Source organism: Callithrix jacchus, chromosome 8 (genome assembly GCF_049354715.1).
Source record: "Callithrix jacchus isolate 240 chromosome 8, calJac240_pri, whole genome shotgun sequence".
Classification (NCBI taxonomy): domain Eukaryota; kingdom Metazoa; phylum Chordata; class Mammalia; order Primates; family Cebidae; genus Callithrix; species Callithrix jacchus.
In genome coordinates, this window is record NC_133509.1 from 31,323,148 (window position 1) to 31,339,754 (window position 16,607).

At 44.1% G+C, this 16,607-nt stretch overlaps 1 protein-coding gene across 38 annotated transcripts in view; it reads right to left on the reverse strand.

The window, feature by feature from the left end:
- PPIP5K1 (diphosphoinositol pentakisphosphate kinase 1) overlaps positions 1-16,607 on the reverse strand; it is a 54,263-nt gene that overhangs the window by 27,760 nt on the left and 9,896 nt on the right. For 17 of the 38 annotated variants that reach the window (XR_013520897.1, XM_078334110.1, XM_035259493.3 and 14 more), the window contains 18 exons: positions 16,150-16,251; positions 15,208-15,294; positions 15,009-15,084; positions 14,757-14,866; positions 14,588-14,670; positions 14,253-14,384; positions 13,971-14,092; positions 13,516-13,698; positions 11,371-11,512; positions 10,958-11,181; positions 10,507-10,634; positions 10,184-10,298; positions 9,907-10,014; positions 8,868-8,984; positions 8,555-8,719; positions 5,332-5,422; positions 1,443-1,568; positions 682-744 (listed from right to left, as the gene is read on the reverse strand). Coding sequence is in view for 34 of the 38 variants with exons in the window: in XM_078334110.1 (XP_078190236.1) it covers positions 682-744; positions 1,443-1,568; positions 5,332-5,422; positions 8,555-8,719; positions 8,868-8,984; positions 9,907-10,014; positions 10,184-10,298; positions 10,507-10,634; positions 10,958-11,181; positions 11,371-11,512; positions 13,516-13,698; positions 13,971-14,092; positions 14,253-14,384; positions 14,588-14,670; positions 14,757-14,866; positions 15,009-15,084; positions 15,208-15,294; positions 16,150-16,251 (2,174 nt within the window). In the remaining 4 variants the exon portion in view is untranslated. The remainder of the gene's footprint in view (positions 1-681; positions 745-1,442; positions 1,569-5,331; positions 5,423-8,554; positions 8,720-8,867; positions 8,985-9,906; positions 10,015-10,183; positions 10,299-10,506; positions 10,635-10,957; positions 11,182-11,370; positions 11,513-13,515; positions 13,699-13,970; positions 14,093-14,252; positions 14,385-14,587; positions 14,671-14,756; positions 14,867-15,008; positions 15,085-15,207; positions 15,295-16,149; positions 16,252-16,607) is intronic. The other 21 variants (XR_013520899.1, XR_013520898.1, XR_013520900.1 and 18 more) reach the window with 2 other exon arrangements.

Genomic DNA, 16,607 nt, shown 5'->3' on the forward strand with positions numbered 1-16,607 from the left:
ACCTGGGCTCTTGTTTTTAGGCCCAGGCACTAGGTTAGTAGTAACATAAAGCAAATGTCAGGAGCACAAGAGCCACATAAAATGCACACAATGGCAGGAGAAAGAAATATGGAGACGGGAAACTATATACTCAGACCAACACCCTTATAAGTAGGCTTAGGAGCTGGGAATTGCAGCATTGCTCCAAAGAGGAACAAACTAGTCATCCACATCCACCCCAACAGAACAGTTGGAGAAAAACCAGAAAGATCAAAATTATATAAGCTAAGGAGTTAGGGGTATGAGGGAAGAAAAGAAACGGAATCAATCTAGGAAACACTATTTCCATCCTAAGAAGGGGAACCATCATATCTGTACACAGCCTGGCAGTCATGTGATAGGAAAGGGAGAGGTTTAATCAGTGTTTTGGTGGTGATGCTGACAAAAGTGACATAATGGTGATGATGGTGATTATGGAAGTAAGACCCTGAGTTGCCACAGGGATGCGGCAGCCAGGCTACAGCCAAGACTAAGGCTGTCACAAGGAAACCATCCCAGGAGGGACACTTAGTGAGTGGCTCATTCCGAGACAGCAGGGTGTCAACACAGTGGAAGGAGAGGCAAAGTCAGTGTCAAAACTCAGTTAATTGTCTACAGGTGACATGGTGAGGAGGAATGACATTGAGTCAGAAGCAAACGTACCGTTAGTCGGATGCTTTGCAAACGACACAGAAAATCGTTTTACGGCCGGGACAAACAAGAGCTCTGGGGAGAAAAGACATCATGGGGATTATACCCACCCTTGTCCCCACCCTCTGCTCTGGAGTTTGCCCGCAAGATATTCTGTTCTTTAAAGTTATTTATCTGATCTGCTTCCCTCCCCACCCCTTGGATTTCTAACTAACATGTCAATCTCTTTTCCTTTGGTAATCTCCTAGGAATCTATGTGTCACCTCTACCACAATACACTTCTACAAACAACCCTAATTTTACCACTATGTCCTCTTTCTGGTCATTCAGAAATAAAATCTTCATAGAAATATTCATCCCTTCCCCCAGACTCTTTCCATATTATCTCTTCTGCCTTAGCTGAGCAATATTCCCTTCCCTAAACCCAATGTGCTGGTTATAATCAAGGTTCCACTACATTCTTCCTAACCATGCATTATCCTCTTTGGTCCTTACCCCTACAGGCCAGAATCCAGGAAAGAGTACAAACTGATGCAGCAGGACTGTATGTAGGAGATTATGAAGGGATAAGCATAAATAAGTAGTATTTTTATGGCAAGAGGGAATGGAAATGGAGGGGTGGAAGGGGTCCTGGTTCCTTCTCTCATCTACTACTGATGAAGAAAACTTGTTATAAGGTCAGTGTCATCTTTAAGCATGAATAGTTCTTGAGCTACATCCTTGCTGAGAGACAAGTGAAGAAAGGAGTTATCCCCCAAAACCCACCCACATACCATCTCGGTGCTTCAGACTGGCAGGTGGTAGCTTTTTGCCATGGCTGCGGGCGTAGTCCTGAAGATTCGGGGCGCTGGAGGAGCCACCCAGCACTGTGGTGCTGAACAGCCCTGTGCACTGTGAGCCTGCAAGGCCGGGAGGGCATTAGTAGCCACATAAAGCTGCAACTATCATACAGAAGTATACACAACTTCACATGATAACATCAAGACACACACACAGCCATTCACAGCCACCACCATGTGGCTATTCCACATAACCACAAATGGCTTTACCCTTGTCCATAGTCATAGTGGGCAAGCAAAAGGGGGATTCTTCTGAAGAGCTACATGGCAGAGACAAGAGGCCACTACAAATGCAGGGTTAGTCATATTAGGGGATTCAAAGCTACTGAAAGGAATAGACTGCTCTCCAGGTGGCTCTCAGAAATGTTAAAACAATAGGTCCCTCTAGATTCCTCCTAGATTTAATTCAGCACCCCTTACCCGGGATATATGGCCTGAGAAACCCAGAAATCTAGTCCTTGTAGATTTGAAAGGAAAAGGCTTTGACTGAAACTAGAGACTGGGTTCTGAGCACTCACCTGGCCCTTCCAATCCTTCCTAAGTTATTCATCCAACATCCCCTCCCTTCAGTCCTTTTTACCTTTCCCAAGAATGAAAGTATAAGAATCACAATTTTTTTTTTTTTAAGACAGAGTCTCACTCTGTTGCCCAGGCTGGAGTGTAGTAGCACAATCATAGCTCATTGCAACCTTGGTCTCCCAGGCTCAAGTGATCCTCTCACCTCAGCCTCCCAAGTAGCTTGGATCACGAGTACACACCACCATGCCTGGACAATTTTTTTTATTTTTAGAAGAAACGAGGTCTCACTATGTTGCCCAGATTGGTCTCTAACTCCTGAGTTCAAGTGATCCTCCCACCTTGGCCTCCCATAGTGCTGGGATTATAGGTGTGAGCCACAGCCCCCTACCTCATTGAAATTTTTAAGCTAGAAGGGACTCAGATCATGCAGTCCAATTTTCTTATTTTAGAGATGAAGAAACTGAGATTCAAAAGGGACCTCCTTTGCTCAAGGTCACACAGTCTGTTAGAGGCTAAGCTGGAGTAGAATCCAGGTTTCCTGACTCTGAGGACCAACTGTATTATTAGAAAGTAAATAACTATTTTTTAGGAACCAGCACAGTCTCTGAAGTCAAGATGGATGCAAATTGAAGGGCATGTGAAGAGTAAGTTGATTATATGTAGGGCATGCCTATTATGTGATTGGCACCTACTAAGAAGGAATACAGGAAACAACAACAAAAAGACATGTTTCTTCTGCTTACCATCTTGTAAGCCTATGGTCAAAGCCAGTTCTCCACATATATAAATTCAAAGAAATCAAAAAGAACTCCATTGCCAAAGAAAGGATTAAATAAAATCTGAATAATCTCTGAAGGAAATAAATCATACCAGTCACTGTCCCCAACAGCTGATCTAGAGGAGGGTTAGGACTCCATGGTCCCTTTTCCTACTACAGCCTATAAGGACAGAGTGGTCAAGAATAAAGAATAAACAAGACTGACAACCAGGTTCTTTGGATTTGCCCCTCTACTTCCAAATCCATTTTAGCCAAGACCCTGGGTTTGGTTTGGGACTTAACATTCATAGGGGAAATGAACAGAATGGAGAGGAGGTCAATTCTCCTTGAGACCACAAAGAAAGGACCATGGTTTCAGGGTACCAGGATTTCAGGGTCACCAGAGCAATCAGAAAGTTCAGATGGCTGATGATTTCCACACTGGAATTCAGGTCCTCTCCTCTATAAAGCAACCTCCTCTACTTTTCCTGCTCAAACAAGCTCTGGAATGAGATTCCAGAGAGTAATAACAGTTGCTAAATATGACTACTTTTCTTCAGAGAAGCTAAAACTAGCTGGCTGTATCCCAGACCACCCCAAGCTTTGTCCTACATACACTTCCTCCACTGAATACTTTTCTGGTACAGTCGTGCCAACTCTGTTCTGCCCAGTCCTCAGATCATCTCAGAGGGTGGTCTCTACCTTACCACTACCATCTGTCAACCAGTTCCATGTCCATACTTCTGCCTTGTTCTTGAAAGCATTCCCATGGCCCACTTAACTGGGCCAGACACACCTATCCTCATTTCTAGTCTATTTGATACCTAGACACACCTATCCTTATTTCTTCTCCCCCCCACAGACGGAGTTTCGCACTTGTTACCCAGGCTGGAGTGCAATGGCACGATCTTGGCTCACCACAACCTCTGCCTCCTGGGTTCAGGCAATTCTCCTGCCTCAGCCTCCTGAGTAGCTGGGATTACAGGCACGCGCCACCATGCCCAGCTAATTTTTTGTATTTTTAGTAGAGACGGGGTCTCATCATGTTGACCAGGATGGTCTTGATCTCTTGACCTTGTGATCCACCCGCCTCAGCCTCCCAAAGTGCTGGGATTACAGACTTGAGCCACTGCGCCCGGCCCTCATTTCTAGTCTATCTGAAACCTATTCTTTCTGGGACTTCTGGGAAGAGAGGTCCATGTCACAGATCTACACTAATTTTTTTTTTTTTTTGAGGCAGAGTCTCACTCTGTCACCCAGGCTGGAATACAGTGGTGCAATCTCAGCTCACTGCAACCTCCATCTTCTGGGTTTAAGCAATTCTCATGCCTCAACCTCCCACGTAGCTGGGATTATAAGGCATGTACCACCATGTTGGCCAATTTTTGTATTTTTAGTAGAGATGGGGTTTCACCATGTTGGCCATGCTAGTCTCGAACTCCTGACTTCACTCAAGTGATCTGCCTGCCTCGGCCTCCCAAAGTGCTGGGATTATAGGTGTGAGCCACTGTGCCTGGCCAGATCTACACATTTGTCATTTATTTCTCATGACCCAAACCATCTTCCTCATTTCAGGTATCTAGAAGGCAACTTATTCTCATAAAATTAGCCTGGGAAGTTAATAAAACCTCTCTTCCCCTTGCTGGTCCAAAACCTGATCATTTTAGGGCCAAGAAATTGGGTCTCAAGGACAAAGGCAACAGAAAAATTAGAGGTGCTAAATAGAATAATAGGACAAGATAGAAAGAGCCAGGGGACCAGGTCCAGACCCCACGCAATCATCTCTGACCTCCAGTTCTAGTTACTGGCTCACAAGGCACTGTGCTCAGAGATAGCTCCTCCCAAGGACCGCCCCCCTCCATCCAAAGAATACAATACCCTCTGAGGCTTGGTCCTTCCTGCTGTCTGTGTTCTTATCAAATGCTGAATGATGTTCTCTAGCCCTTTCCAGGGATCAAAAAACCAAGAGATATTTCCTCAAAGTCCCGAGAGATGCCTCTGCCACTACACCAGTCTCAGAAGGAAGGGGAAAAAGTTACAGGATTAGGAGATGATGGAGGAAAGGACAAGATGGTAGGAAGGGCAAGAGCAGGGATGTGAAAAACACAGGTTTCAGGGGAAGACATGGCACAATTCTTCAAATGAGGAATATGATATTTAGGAAGGTCGCAAGTACCTCTGTTTATAGCTCTGTCCCTGATAACTCTGAAGGTTCAGAGTCTCCATGGCCCCTTAAGGTCTGGGCTAGACTGGAGGGACAGATAAGAAACGAGAGGGAAAGGCAAAAAAATGCCCTTTGACCAGGAAAAGGTCGTTGGTATAGAAAACCAAGAGAAAAACACCTTCCTGGGATGAAACAATTATCTGAGATCCAAGTTCACATCTAACTATGGATGATTCCACTTCATCCTCCCTATCTCCCCCACCCCGATATTCCACTGAATTGATGGTCCCAAATCCCATGACAAAGTTTTCCCACAATAAAACTCTGAAGAATAGACAATAATTTTTCTAAAAATAGGTGAGAAATGCTGGAAAAAACCATACCTAGGCCACTCTGCTTCATTTCTGTGGGTGGCCGTGAAGCTGAAAAGAGCCGGTAGCCACCAGGCCTTGAGGATGAAGTCTCAGAAAGTACCTGCAGAAAAAGGACTCTATATTAATATTTTGCCACCTCAACCCAGAAGTATAAAGCCCAGGTCCTGAAGTCTTGCCCCTACAAAGCCAAGCAATGTCAGAAAGTTTGGAAGAACCAAAGGATTTATAGGGGAAGAGGGATGAAAAGGGAATAGAGAATATACTTTATGGAGGGACTATCCAGGGAATCCTTCTATGCTAGAAAACACTTCTATTTTCAAGATACCTGTCCCCACAGCCCTCCTATTCCCAATCTGAGTTTGAGAAATAATTATTCAACCATTCCTACTTCTCAGTAGAGTGGAGTTTCCTAATTGTGTCTATCTCCCAACCAGACTCAGAAAGCCAATCACAATGACTCAGCCACAAATAAGAAAGTCTGGCCACCCTCTCTTCTTTCTATGGGACAGTTGTGGCTACTGTAACCATACTACATACTATACTACATTTCTTATTTGAACCAAGAAGGAAGCCCTCCCCTCCAACTATCTCACTCCTAGAAACATCAAACAGAATTCTTAAAATGCCCACAAGGGCCCAATCACACAACCCCCAACACACACTCATCCCACCTAGATAGTGTCTGAGTTTCTAGATCCCAAAAGGCAAAGACAGAAGGCAAAACAGGAAGGTGAGGTAGGGAGAGACACCTGTGTGCAGGACGCCAGGTGAGTGGTGGACACAGCCCAGGGCTGTAGGCCGATGGCTGGGGAAGGCCAGGGGAGGTCTCCTGACCTCCTGCGGCACCGTCCCCGCAAGGGGATCAGGTCCAGGTTCCCCGTGCACTGCATGTTTATGACCTGCAATCAGACCGGGTGGAAAGCCGGTCACGGCTCCTTTAAACCCCAGGCTCCCAAAAGCCCCAGTGCCTATAGGGCAGAGCTAATTACAGGGCTAAAGAGGATGACCAGCTAGGGCATAGACACTATGAAGGTCATAGGTTTTATAATCTAAAATAGTCAAAAAATATGAGATGACAAGAGGAAAAGAGGGGATGGGGAAAGGATGTAGCTGATAAAGATAAGACGGCCCAATGCCTACATTTATAGAGCAAGAAAGAGAAATATTAATATTAGCACTATAAGGCTTTGTAACCAAGGAGCAGGGAAATGATTTTATTAAAAAGCTGAGAAAATATCCTGGACAACTGCCACCCTGGATAAGCCAAAGTCTAAGCAGCACTAGTAACTGAAAAGAAGGAATGTGATTACAATAGGAAAATTCCTATAGACCTAAAAGAAAGAAGTCAATCTTATCAAGTCTGAGAGATAATGCACAGAGAGCTTTCCTTTGCCTGTGCCTTCCTTTTTTAAATTTTAAAAAAAATTTTGGCCGGCACGGTGGCTCAAGCCTGTAATCCCAGCAGTTTGGGAGGCCTAGGCGGGTGGATCACGAGGTCAAGAGATCGAAACCATCCTGGTCAGCACAGTGAAACCCCGTCTCTACTAAAAATACAAAAAATTAGCTGGGCATGGTGGCGCATGCCTGCAGTCCCAGCTACTCGAGAGGCTGAGGCAGGAGAATTGTCTGAACCTGGGAGGTGGAGGTCGCGCCATTGCACTCCAGCCTGGGTAACAAAAGCAAAACTCTGTCTCAAAAAAAAAAAAAATTTTTGTAGAGACAGGATCTTGCCTAGGCTGGTTTCGAACTCTTGGCCTCCTCCCTCTTAGGCCTCCTAAAGTGTTGGGATTACAGGTGTGATCCACCATACCCAGCAGCCTATGTCTTATGACTGCATACACCAGAAAAAGGGGCTTCAAGCACAATAGCCCTGGGAGAGACTAGCAGACCATATGAATAGGAAAGACATTTGGAGGAGCAGTTTACTGATGAAAAATTATGTGTCATTCTATCCATATGAGTATATGAGTATAAAGGGTAATAGAGTACTACAGATACCAACTTTTACCTACACCACAAGGAGAAAATAATGCATATCCTACCTAAAGAAACTCTGCATATTACCAATGTCAATTCCACCTTAAAATAATCCAGAAGTAAAGAGTGAATCAAAAGAAGAGACTGCACTTTATCTTCTCAGCTTTCTCCAAAATCTGAATTGCAAACCTTTTGCTGAACTAGATAAGCTAGTTATAGATTGTTCTGATATATCACTAAAATGGAAAAACCAATTCCTCTAAGATAGAGACCTGGCACAGAGCCAGGTGATCAGAATCATCAGGTCAGAGTAGAATCCAAATCAGACAGTCGAAGTCTCTGAAACAGGGATAAATTGTGGTGTCAAAAAGAATGAAAGTGATACAGAAGGCACTGGATAGGGGAAAAAAAGAAAGAATGTAATTGGGCCAAAGACAGAAACAGTTCTTCCAGGAAAAAGACCGAAACAAAAACTTCAGCTGGTTAGCTGGACACAATATGAGATTAATAACACTTCCTTCCTCTAAGCTAGAGAACTAGAACCAGAACTAGAGACAAACTCCAAAAACAACAAAACAAGGCCCATGCTGACAAAGATCCTCATTAGAACAAGAGGAAGATACAGAGCTCTAGACTGACCCTATTTCTGGAACAACAGTACAGATAAAGTGCCAGGTATTTGCTCCTCTCTGAGCTATAATGTTTACCCAAGATAACAACAGCTGGAGAGAGCCTATTTAATATCAATTGTATTGTTATTATATTACTGTTTGTTCAGCATCCATTAGGGCGATACCACTCACATTTTACAGGTAAAAAAAAATTGAGGTTGAGAGAAGTTAAGGCCAGAGAAGTGTAAAGAAGTTGCCCAGCCAAAGTTACACACTTCCAAGTATCAGACTGGGATTTTAGCCCAGAATTTATGCTGTTTCTACTAGATTTCCTAGGATGAATTTGAAAAGAACACCACCTTTTCAAATTCATCCAGAAGCCTCCTCTTTAATCTTATCTCTTTAAACCCTTATCTCTCAGGCACCCTTCAATGGCAACTCTTTAATCTGAGAAGTAGCAACCAGGTTAAAGAAGCTCTATTGGGAGACCAGCTGTGAAAGAGAGATTAAGTAAAACATCAATCAGAGCAGGAGGACTCTGCTTCAAGTCCCAAGAGTCCCCTCCAAGGGGATCTAGAGGATCCATGAATATAGTCCTATGAGTACTTTCACCCCTTCATTTATTCCCAAGGCCCTCTCATTACCTCCATGGAACCAGCTTTTCGGTTACGAATGAGGGGTGATCTCCTCGGGAGGCCAGGGCCCTCAGGAGGCTGGGGTGAAGTCTGCAATGCCCGGTCTGGCTCATCTGATGCCTTTCCTGGGCACAGGTTCTCCATACTGCCTTGGTTGGTTTTCATCTCCTCATTCTATACAATACAAAGGCAGATAAGAGAGGTGTTAATGATCTCCAGGCTCCTATTCCCAGACTACCCAACCCTTTTACTTCTCCCTGTACCGTTTCCCACCACTTGGTTCCTAAGTCCTTGAGTCCTAAATCCCAGCACGCTGACCCACCTCAGAAGACGCTGGACGGAATCCACAGCCAGCTGGGGCACTGCCTTCCTCCTCAACACCTTTCACTCCAGGGCTGAAGTGTAACTCCACATGGAACCGTTCCTCTGATAAGGGATCCTACGGGGGAAGGGGGGGGCATCACCACAAGAGGGGGAAGTTGGGAGAAGCTGGATATTGTGGTGGAAGTAGAGAGGAACTCAAGAGGATTCATCCTCCCAGGAATTCAGGGTCTTCAACTACTCTAGGGCTGAACTGTTATAGCTTCCTTTTAACTATGTATTATGTCTTACAGGATCCTCATTCCCTTATCTCTACCATTTGTGATTTTGCCATGGCATGTGACTTTTGAACTTCCAGCTTTACAACCCTTCCCATCACCTTCCACACAACTCAGCTTGGCTATGGTGCATATAGCAGAACACTTAAAGATATCTTATGGGCCAGGAGCAGTGGCTCATGTCTATAATTCTAACACTTTGAGAGGCTGGGGCAGGCGAATCACTTGAGTCCAGCAGTTAGAGACCAGCCTGGGCAACATGTTGAGACTCCATCTCTACAAAAAATACAAAAAATTAGCTGCACATGGCATATGCCTGTCATCTCAGCTATTCAGGAGGCTGCGGTGAGAGGATCACTTGAGCCCAGGAGGCAGAGGTTGTGAGGTTGCAGTGAGCTCAGACTGCTGCACTGCACTCCAGCCTGTGTGACGGAGTAAGACCTTGTCTCAAAAAAAAAAAAACGTATCATTTGTGGAGCCATATGCAGAAGATATATGTATACCATGTTTGAGGAAATAAGACTCATAACATTGTCCCAAATTCCATACTCTTCCTAATGCCAGAGCTGTGTTCTAGGTTACCTCTCTGCTCAACACCATCCCAGAACATATTTTCCATTCCAGTAGGAACCTCCTGGATGCTCTCTGTCAGGCTGTTCCTAAGTGCCACACCGAGCTCAGTGCTCCAAATTATAAGGATAAGCGAGGTTTTGTTTTTTTTTAATAGAGGTAAAAGAAGGGGCATTCCTCTCATCTCCTCACCTGTGTGTTGTCCTCATAAAGCATGATGACAATCTGGGTCATGTAGTTAAGCTCTGAGATGGCACTAAGATAATCCAAAGCTCGCTGCCATTGTGCATCCTGGGTCTCCTACCAAATGCAAAAAGAAGTAAGCCATTGCTTAAGGTCAAGGGAGTCAGGGAATAAGCAGGGGGCCAATGAGAATGGAGAAAGTTTTCATTAAAAAAGCATGAGGGGAAGAGCTAAACAATGCTGGGAAAAAGCTGTTCACAGGCAAAGGAAGAAAGAGGATCCTTACATCAAGAAGACCCCCATAACGGAAGACACTGAGTAGGGAGTGGACGTGGCTCTCACTGGTGAAATAGAGACGTGTTCGAACATGGCGACCTGGGGAGAGCACACCTCGGGAGTACCTGAGATAATAGTTAAATCACTCACAAAGTCAGTTAACCCTTTTCCCACCCTTCTGCAAACTCCCTCCTCCCACCTCAAAGACTTCTCTCCTTTCCATCCCAAAATCTTGTCTATTCTTGGTTCCCCAAGCTATCCCAGCCTTGATTTTCCCAGGGCTCCCTGACATGCCCCTCCCTCCATCCAGCACCCCTCCCAGTCCTCCCTCACAGGGGATGCAGCTTGTTGACAGACTCATCCTCATGGGTTCTCTGCAGGTCAAGTAGTATCTTCCGCAACAGGGGAAGACAGAAGCCCACAGCAATTTCCAGTTTCTCTTCCCGACTGATCCCGTACTCCTAGGAGCCATAGGCCAGGAATAAATACCTCAGTAAATCTTGTTTTCTCATGCCTCATATTCCCAGGACCAAGATAATGCCTGCCATCACCTCAGGTCTAGGGCTTCTTTCATATCCACTATATTTCCCCTCTTCCAGGTGTCTCCTGAATTAGCCACCTGTACTTACCAAGAGCCAGAGTGGACCCTGAGAAATGTAGCAACTCAACTTATTCCTTCTCTAAGTTTCTTTCCTCTAGTCCCAAATCAACCTTCCTTTCCACTTTTTCTCTCTCTTTCCCCAACACCCTCATCCCCAGGTTACGTCCCTTATACAAGACACACCTGGGGAATGACCACATCAGCCAATGCCTTAGAGAGATGGAGCAACTCTGCTGTGCCTTGAAGTCCCAGATTCCCATTGTGCTGCACATCATACTTGACACAGTCATAGATGTCAGGGATCTTACTGATATCATAGCGCCCACTCTTCTGTCGAAAGTCACGCTCCAGCTTGCTCCAACGCTGTAGCATTAGTTCTAGTGTTTCACTGTGGTAGAGTTGCAGGTCTGGAAGAAAGGAAGCAATCAGATAAGAGTCAAAGATTTTATCTCAAACAAAAGACCCTGACAACTCTAAAGCAGAACCAGAGGGATGAGGAAGCCTGGTCTCCAACATTTAGGAGATGACACAAGAATGCCTGAGAAACCCACCCACACCTGAGACCTTGAAGGGAAGAGAGTAGTATTCACACCCACCTACAGACCTGGGGTCCTGCATTCGTTCTCGGATCTGGTGTGTGAGGTTTTCAATCAGGGCAAATACCTGATCACAGACCTTCACAGGATTCTGTATGATAGTCATGGAGTTGAGCAGGGAAGTACTTCTGGTGGGAGCCAGCTATGAAGAATAGAGAGAAGAAAAGCAAGATAGGCTCAGCACTAATTGCCCAGATTTCCTGTGAGTATATTCCACAGAGACTACATGCAATACAGATCTGTATGTTAATTCACTCCAGTGAGCATTCTTAGGTTACTAGGCATACTAGCAGTTCTAGGCCTTCAGGTAAGGGGGCTGCTCTAGCACATAGTCATGTAAGAGGGATTGAATTAAAAGGTCCAGAGAAAATAAAATAGTCCTAAATTCTTTTCTTGAGGGCTCTACAATACACATGGAAAATACTGTAGAATGATTAAACCAAAATCCCCACAGAATGTTTTCATGAGTAGAGATCAAAGATAACATTATCTTCTTCCTCTAAACAACACGCTAGCCTGAGCCTAGAGTAGAAATGCTGTCTCAGAACTGGGTCCCAACTCAGGTTTTTAGGACAGTCACAATCAATGAGAAATGGGGAGAGAGAATAAAGATTGTGGCTGAAATGCACAATTCTCTGTAGGTCCTTGCAAGTTTCATTTTTACTCACAAAAGAAGGCAAGGCAGAAAAGGAAAATTGCCTTAGCTTTTTTGAGTTTGACAGTGAGCAATGGATTAGAAAATAAAGGAGCAAAGTCCTGTTCCTTATCAAGTCCTACTCAGACTTGAAAATGGAAGGGAAACACAGAAACACAGAAATGCTATGGGCTCATAGTAATGTGCTTAGCTACTTAGCTCATTTAAGAACCAATCAGAAATATTACACAACAATGTAAATGCATGTAATGCTACTGAACTGTACACTTAAAAATGGTTAAAGTGGTACCACAATTTTAAATTTTTGAACATTTTATAAAAGAACCTATCAGAAATGAGGAGTGGGAAGAGTAGAAAACCACTGCCTGGTCAATTGTAGCCAGAATACACAGGAAAAAGAATGACCATATTGGGTAACGGCATATATATACTGTAAGGCAATGTAACAGCCTAGGCTTTGGAGTTAGACTCCTTGGGTTCATATTAGCCGGATGACTTAGGAAGATTGCTTAGATTCTTCTGAGTCTAGGTTTCCTCATTTGTAAAATGGAAGGAAAGTCCTTGTGGTCTGCAGTCCTCATAGTGGTTTAAAGATGACCATCAAGTCTTTGTCTTCCTTGCCTTCCCTTAAATCTGGCTGGCCCTGTGACTGCTTAACCAATAAAAAAATAACAAAGTTACATTGCACTAATTCTGGGCCTACACTTTAAGAAAGTTTCTAAGCTTCTGTTTTGCATATCCCTAAAGCTACCATTTAATATGTCGTCCAGCTATCATGCTATAGAAACCATATGAAGAACCATGTGGAGAGGAGAGGCACTGCGATAACAGGGAGAGCATAAGAGGGAGAGAGCCAGCCATCCCACAATCCCAGCTGAACTTCCAGATGGTTCCAGCTCTAGTCAATATCTAACTGCAATTTCAGGAGAGACTCCAAGCAAGATCAGCTGAGCCCAGAACTGTGAGAGATAATAAAATGGTTGTTGTTTTAGGTTACTATGTTTTGGGGGAGTTTCTTATGCAACAATGGATAACCGTAACTTTTTTTGTTCAAGATCCTTGGGATCAGCTGTGCTTTGGAATTGAGAATTTTTTGGACTTTAGAATACAGTACATATGCCATATGTATATAATATCTCCATCAGGGCCTATGGCATAACCAAACACATTAATATTTCTGCCACAAAATACATGACTATTTACACTAAGTGGGAAAAATCAGGATTATAAAAATCTTATGACAGACTTTGTCGGGTTTAGCCGCCAAATTAATCTTAATGTCAACAAAAAAATCTTTTTAATTTTTAAAATTGTGCATTAGAGATTGTGGACCTGTACTTACCTCAAATGGCTACTGTAAGGACTAAATGAGATAAATGTGTAAAACAACTAAAACAGTGCCTGGCATGCAGTAAATACTATTATTATTGATCTTGATCCCTACTATATAGAATTTGAGGAATTTGAGAACCAGGATATTTTAGACTGACCTGATCGTAGTCCTCAGGGCCAAAGGGTGCATCCTGCTGTAAAATATGGTGCAGCCGAGCCTTTACCCGGTACTGGCAGCTGCTCAAGGAATCCCCATCGCTGTCCAGGAGCCCATTCATGTTGGCACTCTTCACCATTTGTACCAAAATGGGTGTCAGCTCCCCTTCTAGAGCCAGAAGGCCCTAAAGGGAAAGCACAAAGTCTATTTGTTTCCCTTCCAGGTTAGTATTCCTAGGCCTAGATGGTCCCAGAGATTGAATGGGAGCTGATTGAAGAGATAGGGCCTACCCTCACTAATTATTTTCAGCTCATTCTCAGTAGTACGGAATGGGTCTGATACATGCAGAAATTTCTCTGAGTTGGCCTACAAGCACCCTGAAATCCTCAACTGGTTCTCCAAACTCTCTGCTTCTCTCCCTAATGGAAGCTGGGACTATAGCACTGTAGCATGCACCTTGGCAAAGGCAGCAGCAGTCATCTGGACACGACCCTCATCAGAGGCATAGATCTTGAGATCATGGCGGAAAGTGCTATGGAGACGAAGCAGCCCACAACCAGGGAAGCCAGCATAGTCACCTGGGGACAAAGGGGAGGACCAGGAATGGACTGCTATAAATATTAATGTGGAAGAAAAAATACTAATTTCCCCACTGTCTCTGTCCCTTCATTTCCCCCAATTTACTCTCTAATAATTTTACACCAGCCCTGCTAAGTGTTTACTCCTCAAAACACTCACCCTGTCCTCCAGGATACATGCAGCGAAAAGCTCGCCCCAGCTCCTCAGCCTGAACACGACCAGCAGGAGTCAGTTCTCCACCCCACTTCAGTACCAGCAACAGAGATGGGGCCAGAGCCTCCCTTTGTGGATCTGAGGAATAAGAGGCAGTGAATGGTCTAGATCTAAGAAAAATAGTGCGAATATCTAAATGTTAGGTCTTCTGAGGAGACCAGAAAGGTAATTTAGGGTAGAGGTCATCTATAGGCTCAAGTAAAAGGGATCTGGTGAGGAGAGAAGATGGAAAAAAAAATGAAAAGATTTGAGAGGTAACGGTAAGGGGGACTATATCTTACCTTGTCCCTCATTAGAAGCTTTTACTCCATGAGGGTAGTAAGTCAATTGCACCTTCCGGTTTATACCTGAGAAGTGACCATACCTGCAGGATAAAGTCACAGTTGATTTTCTGTACCAGCACCCCAATTTTCACTGTTACTGGCTCCCTTTAGCTATCCCCTTTCTCACATCTCCAATACAGACTTCAGCTGCTCTAGTTTTCCAGTCTTCTCCTCGATCTCACCACCTGGTTCTTTCTCCAGTTCAGCCAACAACAGCCTTGTGATATCCAGTACCTCCTAGAGAAAATAATAAGGTATCCATGCAGAAGGCCAAATCCTGGACAGTTACCTTTTCATCTTAGTTTTTTATCAAGCCCCCCAATGCCATATCCTCTATCTCTCATAGCACTCCTCCTCCTGGCCAGATTCACTACTTTACCTGGAGCTGCTCAGGTCGCTTGAGTTTTAATTTCCCTGTCTTGTAGCCACCATGTTTTTCAAATAGAGCAAAAAATCTGAAGAAGTAATGAGAAGCTTCAGTGTGGGATGAGACAGTCAAAGCCTCTAGGAGTTGCCCGCCCCCCCATTCAATCTTTCTCACAAAAACCTATTTGTATAAATTAGGACACTCTTCCTACCTTGTGTGTGTCACTTCCATCTTCATCTTCTGCTTGGGAGTACGATCCCCATGACGAATAATTGCAATGACACAACGAAGTTCCATCCTAAGATCATAAATGTGATCAAAGCTTCTTCCATGCCCCCATCCAACTTCCTGTCATCACATTAGTTGACATGTCAAAAAACAGAGGGGCTGAGTAGGGTTCATGCCTGTGATCTCAACACTTGGGGATGCTGAGGTGGGAGGATCACTAAGGTCCAGGAGAAGCATAGGGTGAGTGTGAGCAACATAGGGTGAGCCTGTGTCTATAAAAAAGTTAAAAGAGAAAAAATTATCTAGGCATGGTGGCATATGCCTGTGGTCCCAGCTCTTCAGGAGGCTGAGGTGGGAGGATCACTTGAGCCCAGGAGGTACAGGTTGCAGTGAACCATGACTGAACACTGCACTCCAGCCTGGGAAACAGAGCCAGACCCTGTGGCAAAAACAAAACAAAACAAAACCAAAAACCAACCAAACAAAAAAAAAAAATAACAGAGGAAAAGGGAACTCAGATTAGGAATATATATGGGAGCTGGACATAGTGGTTCATGCCTGTAATCCCAGCACTTTGGAAGGCCGAGGTGAGTGGATCACTTCAGTCTGAGAGTTCAAGACCAGCCTGGTCACATGGTGAAACTGTCTCTGCTAAAAAGGCAAAAATTAGCCAGATGTACTCACCTGAACCCAGGAAGTGGAGGTTGCAGTGAGCTGAGATCATGCCACTGCACTCCAGCCTGGGCAACAGAGCAAGACTCTGTCTCAAAAAAAAAGGGAATATAAGTGGAGTTAAGAAGACTGAGCAGAAGAGACCCAGGCTCTGATGGTCAGATAGTATGGGGTCAGGAAGTAACCATTAGTCTGGCTTAAGGAATCCCATGTGTCTTTGGTAAGTTAATCCAGATTTTTTACTTTTGCTTACATAGTGCCAGATGTGGTAGGAACAATGGGAATGTCCTCAGCCTCTGTGGGAATGGACCACGGGATTTGGAACTGTGGGGCAAGCTCCCGCATTATGGTGTTCCTAGAAAGAGAAATGAAGAAGTCATGTGAAAATGAATAAACCAGAACTACTCATATGAATGAAGCTCACAAAAACAAGCAGACTGCAGGCAGAAGAATGTATTAATATAAAGTCTAAAAACATACAAATACTCATACATATGTAGTAAAAAATATAAACAAGTATATGGGAATGACAAACACCAAATTAAGGATTGTGGTTCCCTCTGGAGGTAGGGAGGCAATGTTATCAGGGAGGAGTATATAGGGTCTTCAACTATATATATATATATATATATATATATATATATATATTTTTTTTTTTTTTTTTTGAGATAAGAGTGTTGCTTTTGTGAACTGAAGTGCAATGGCATGATC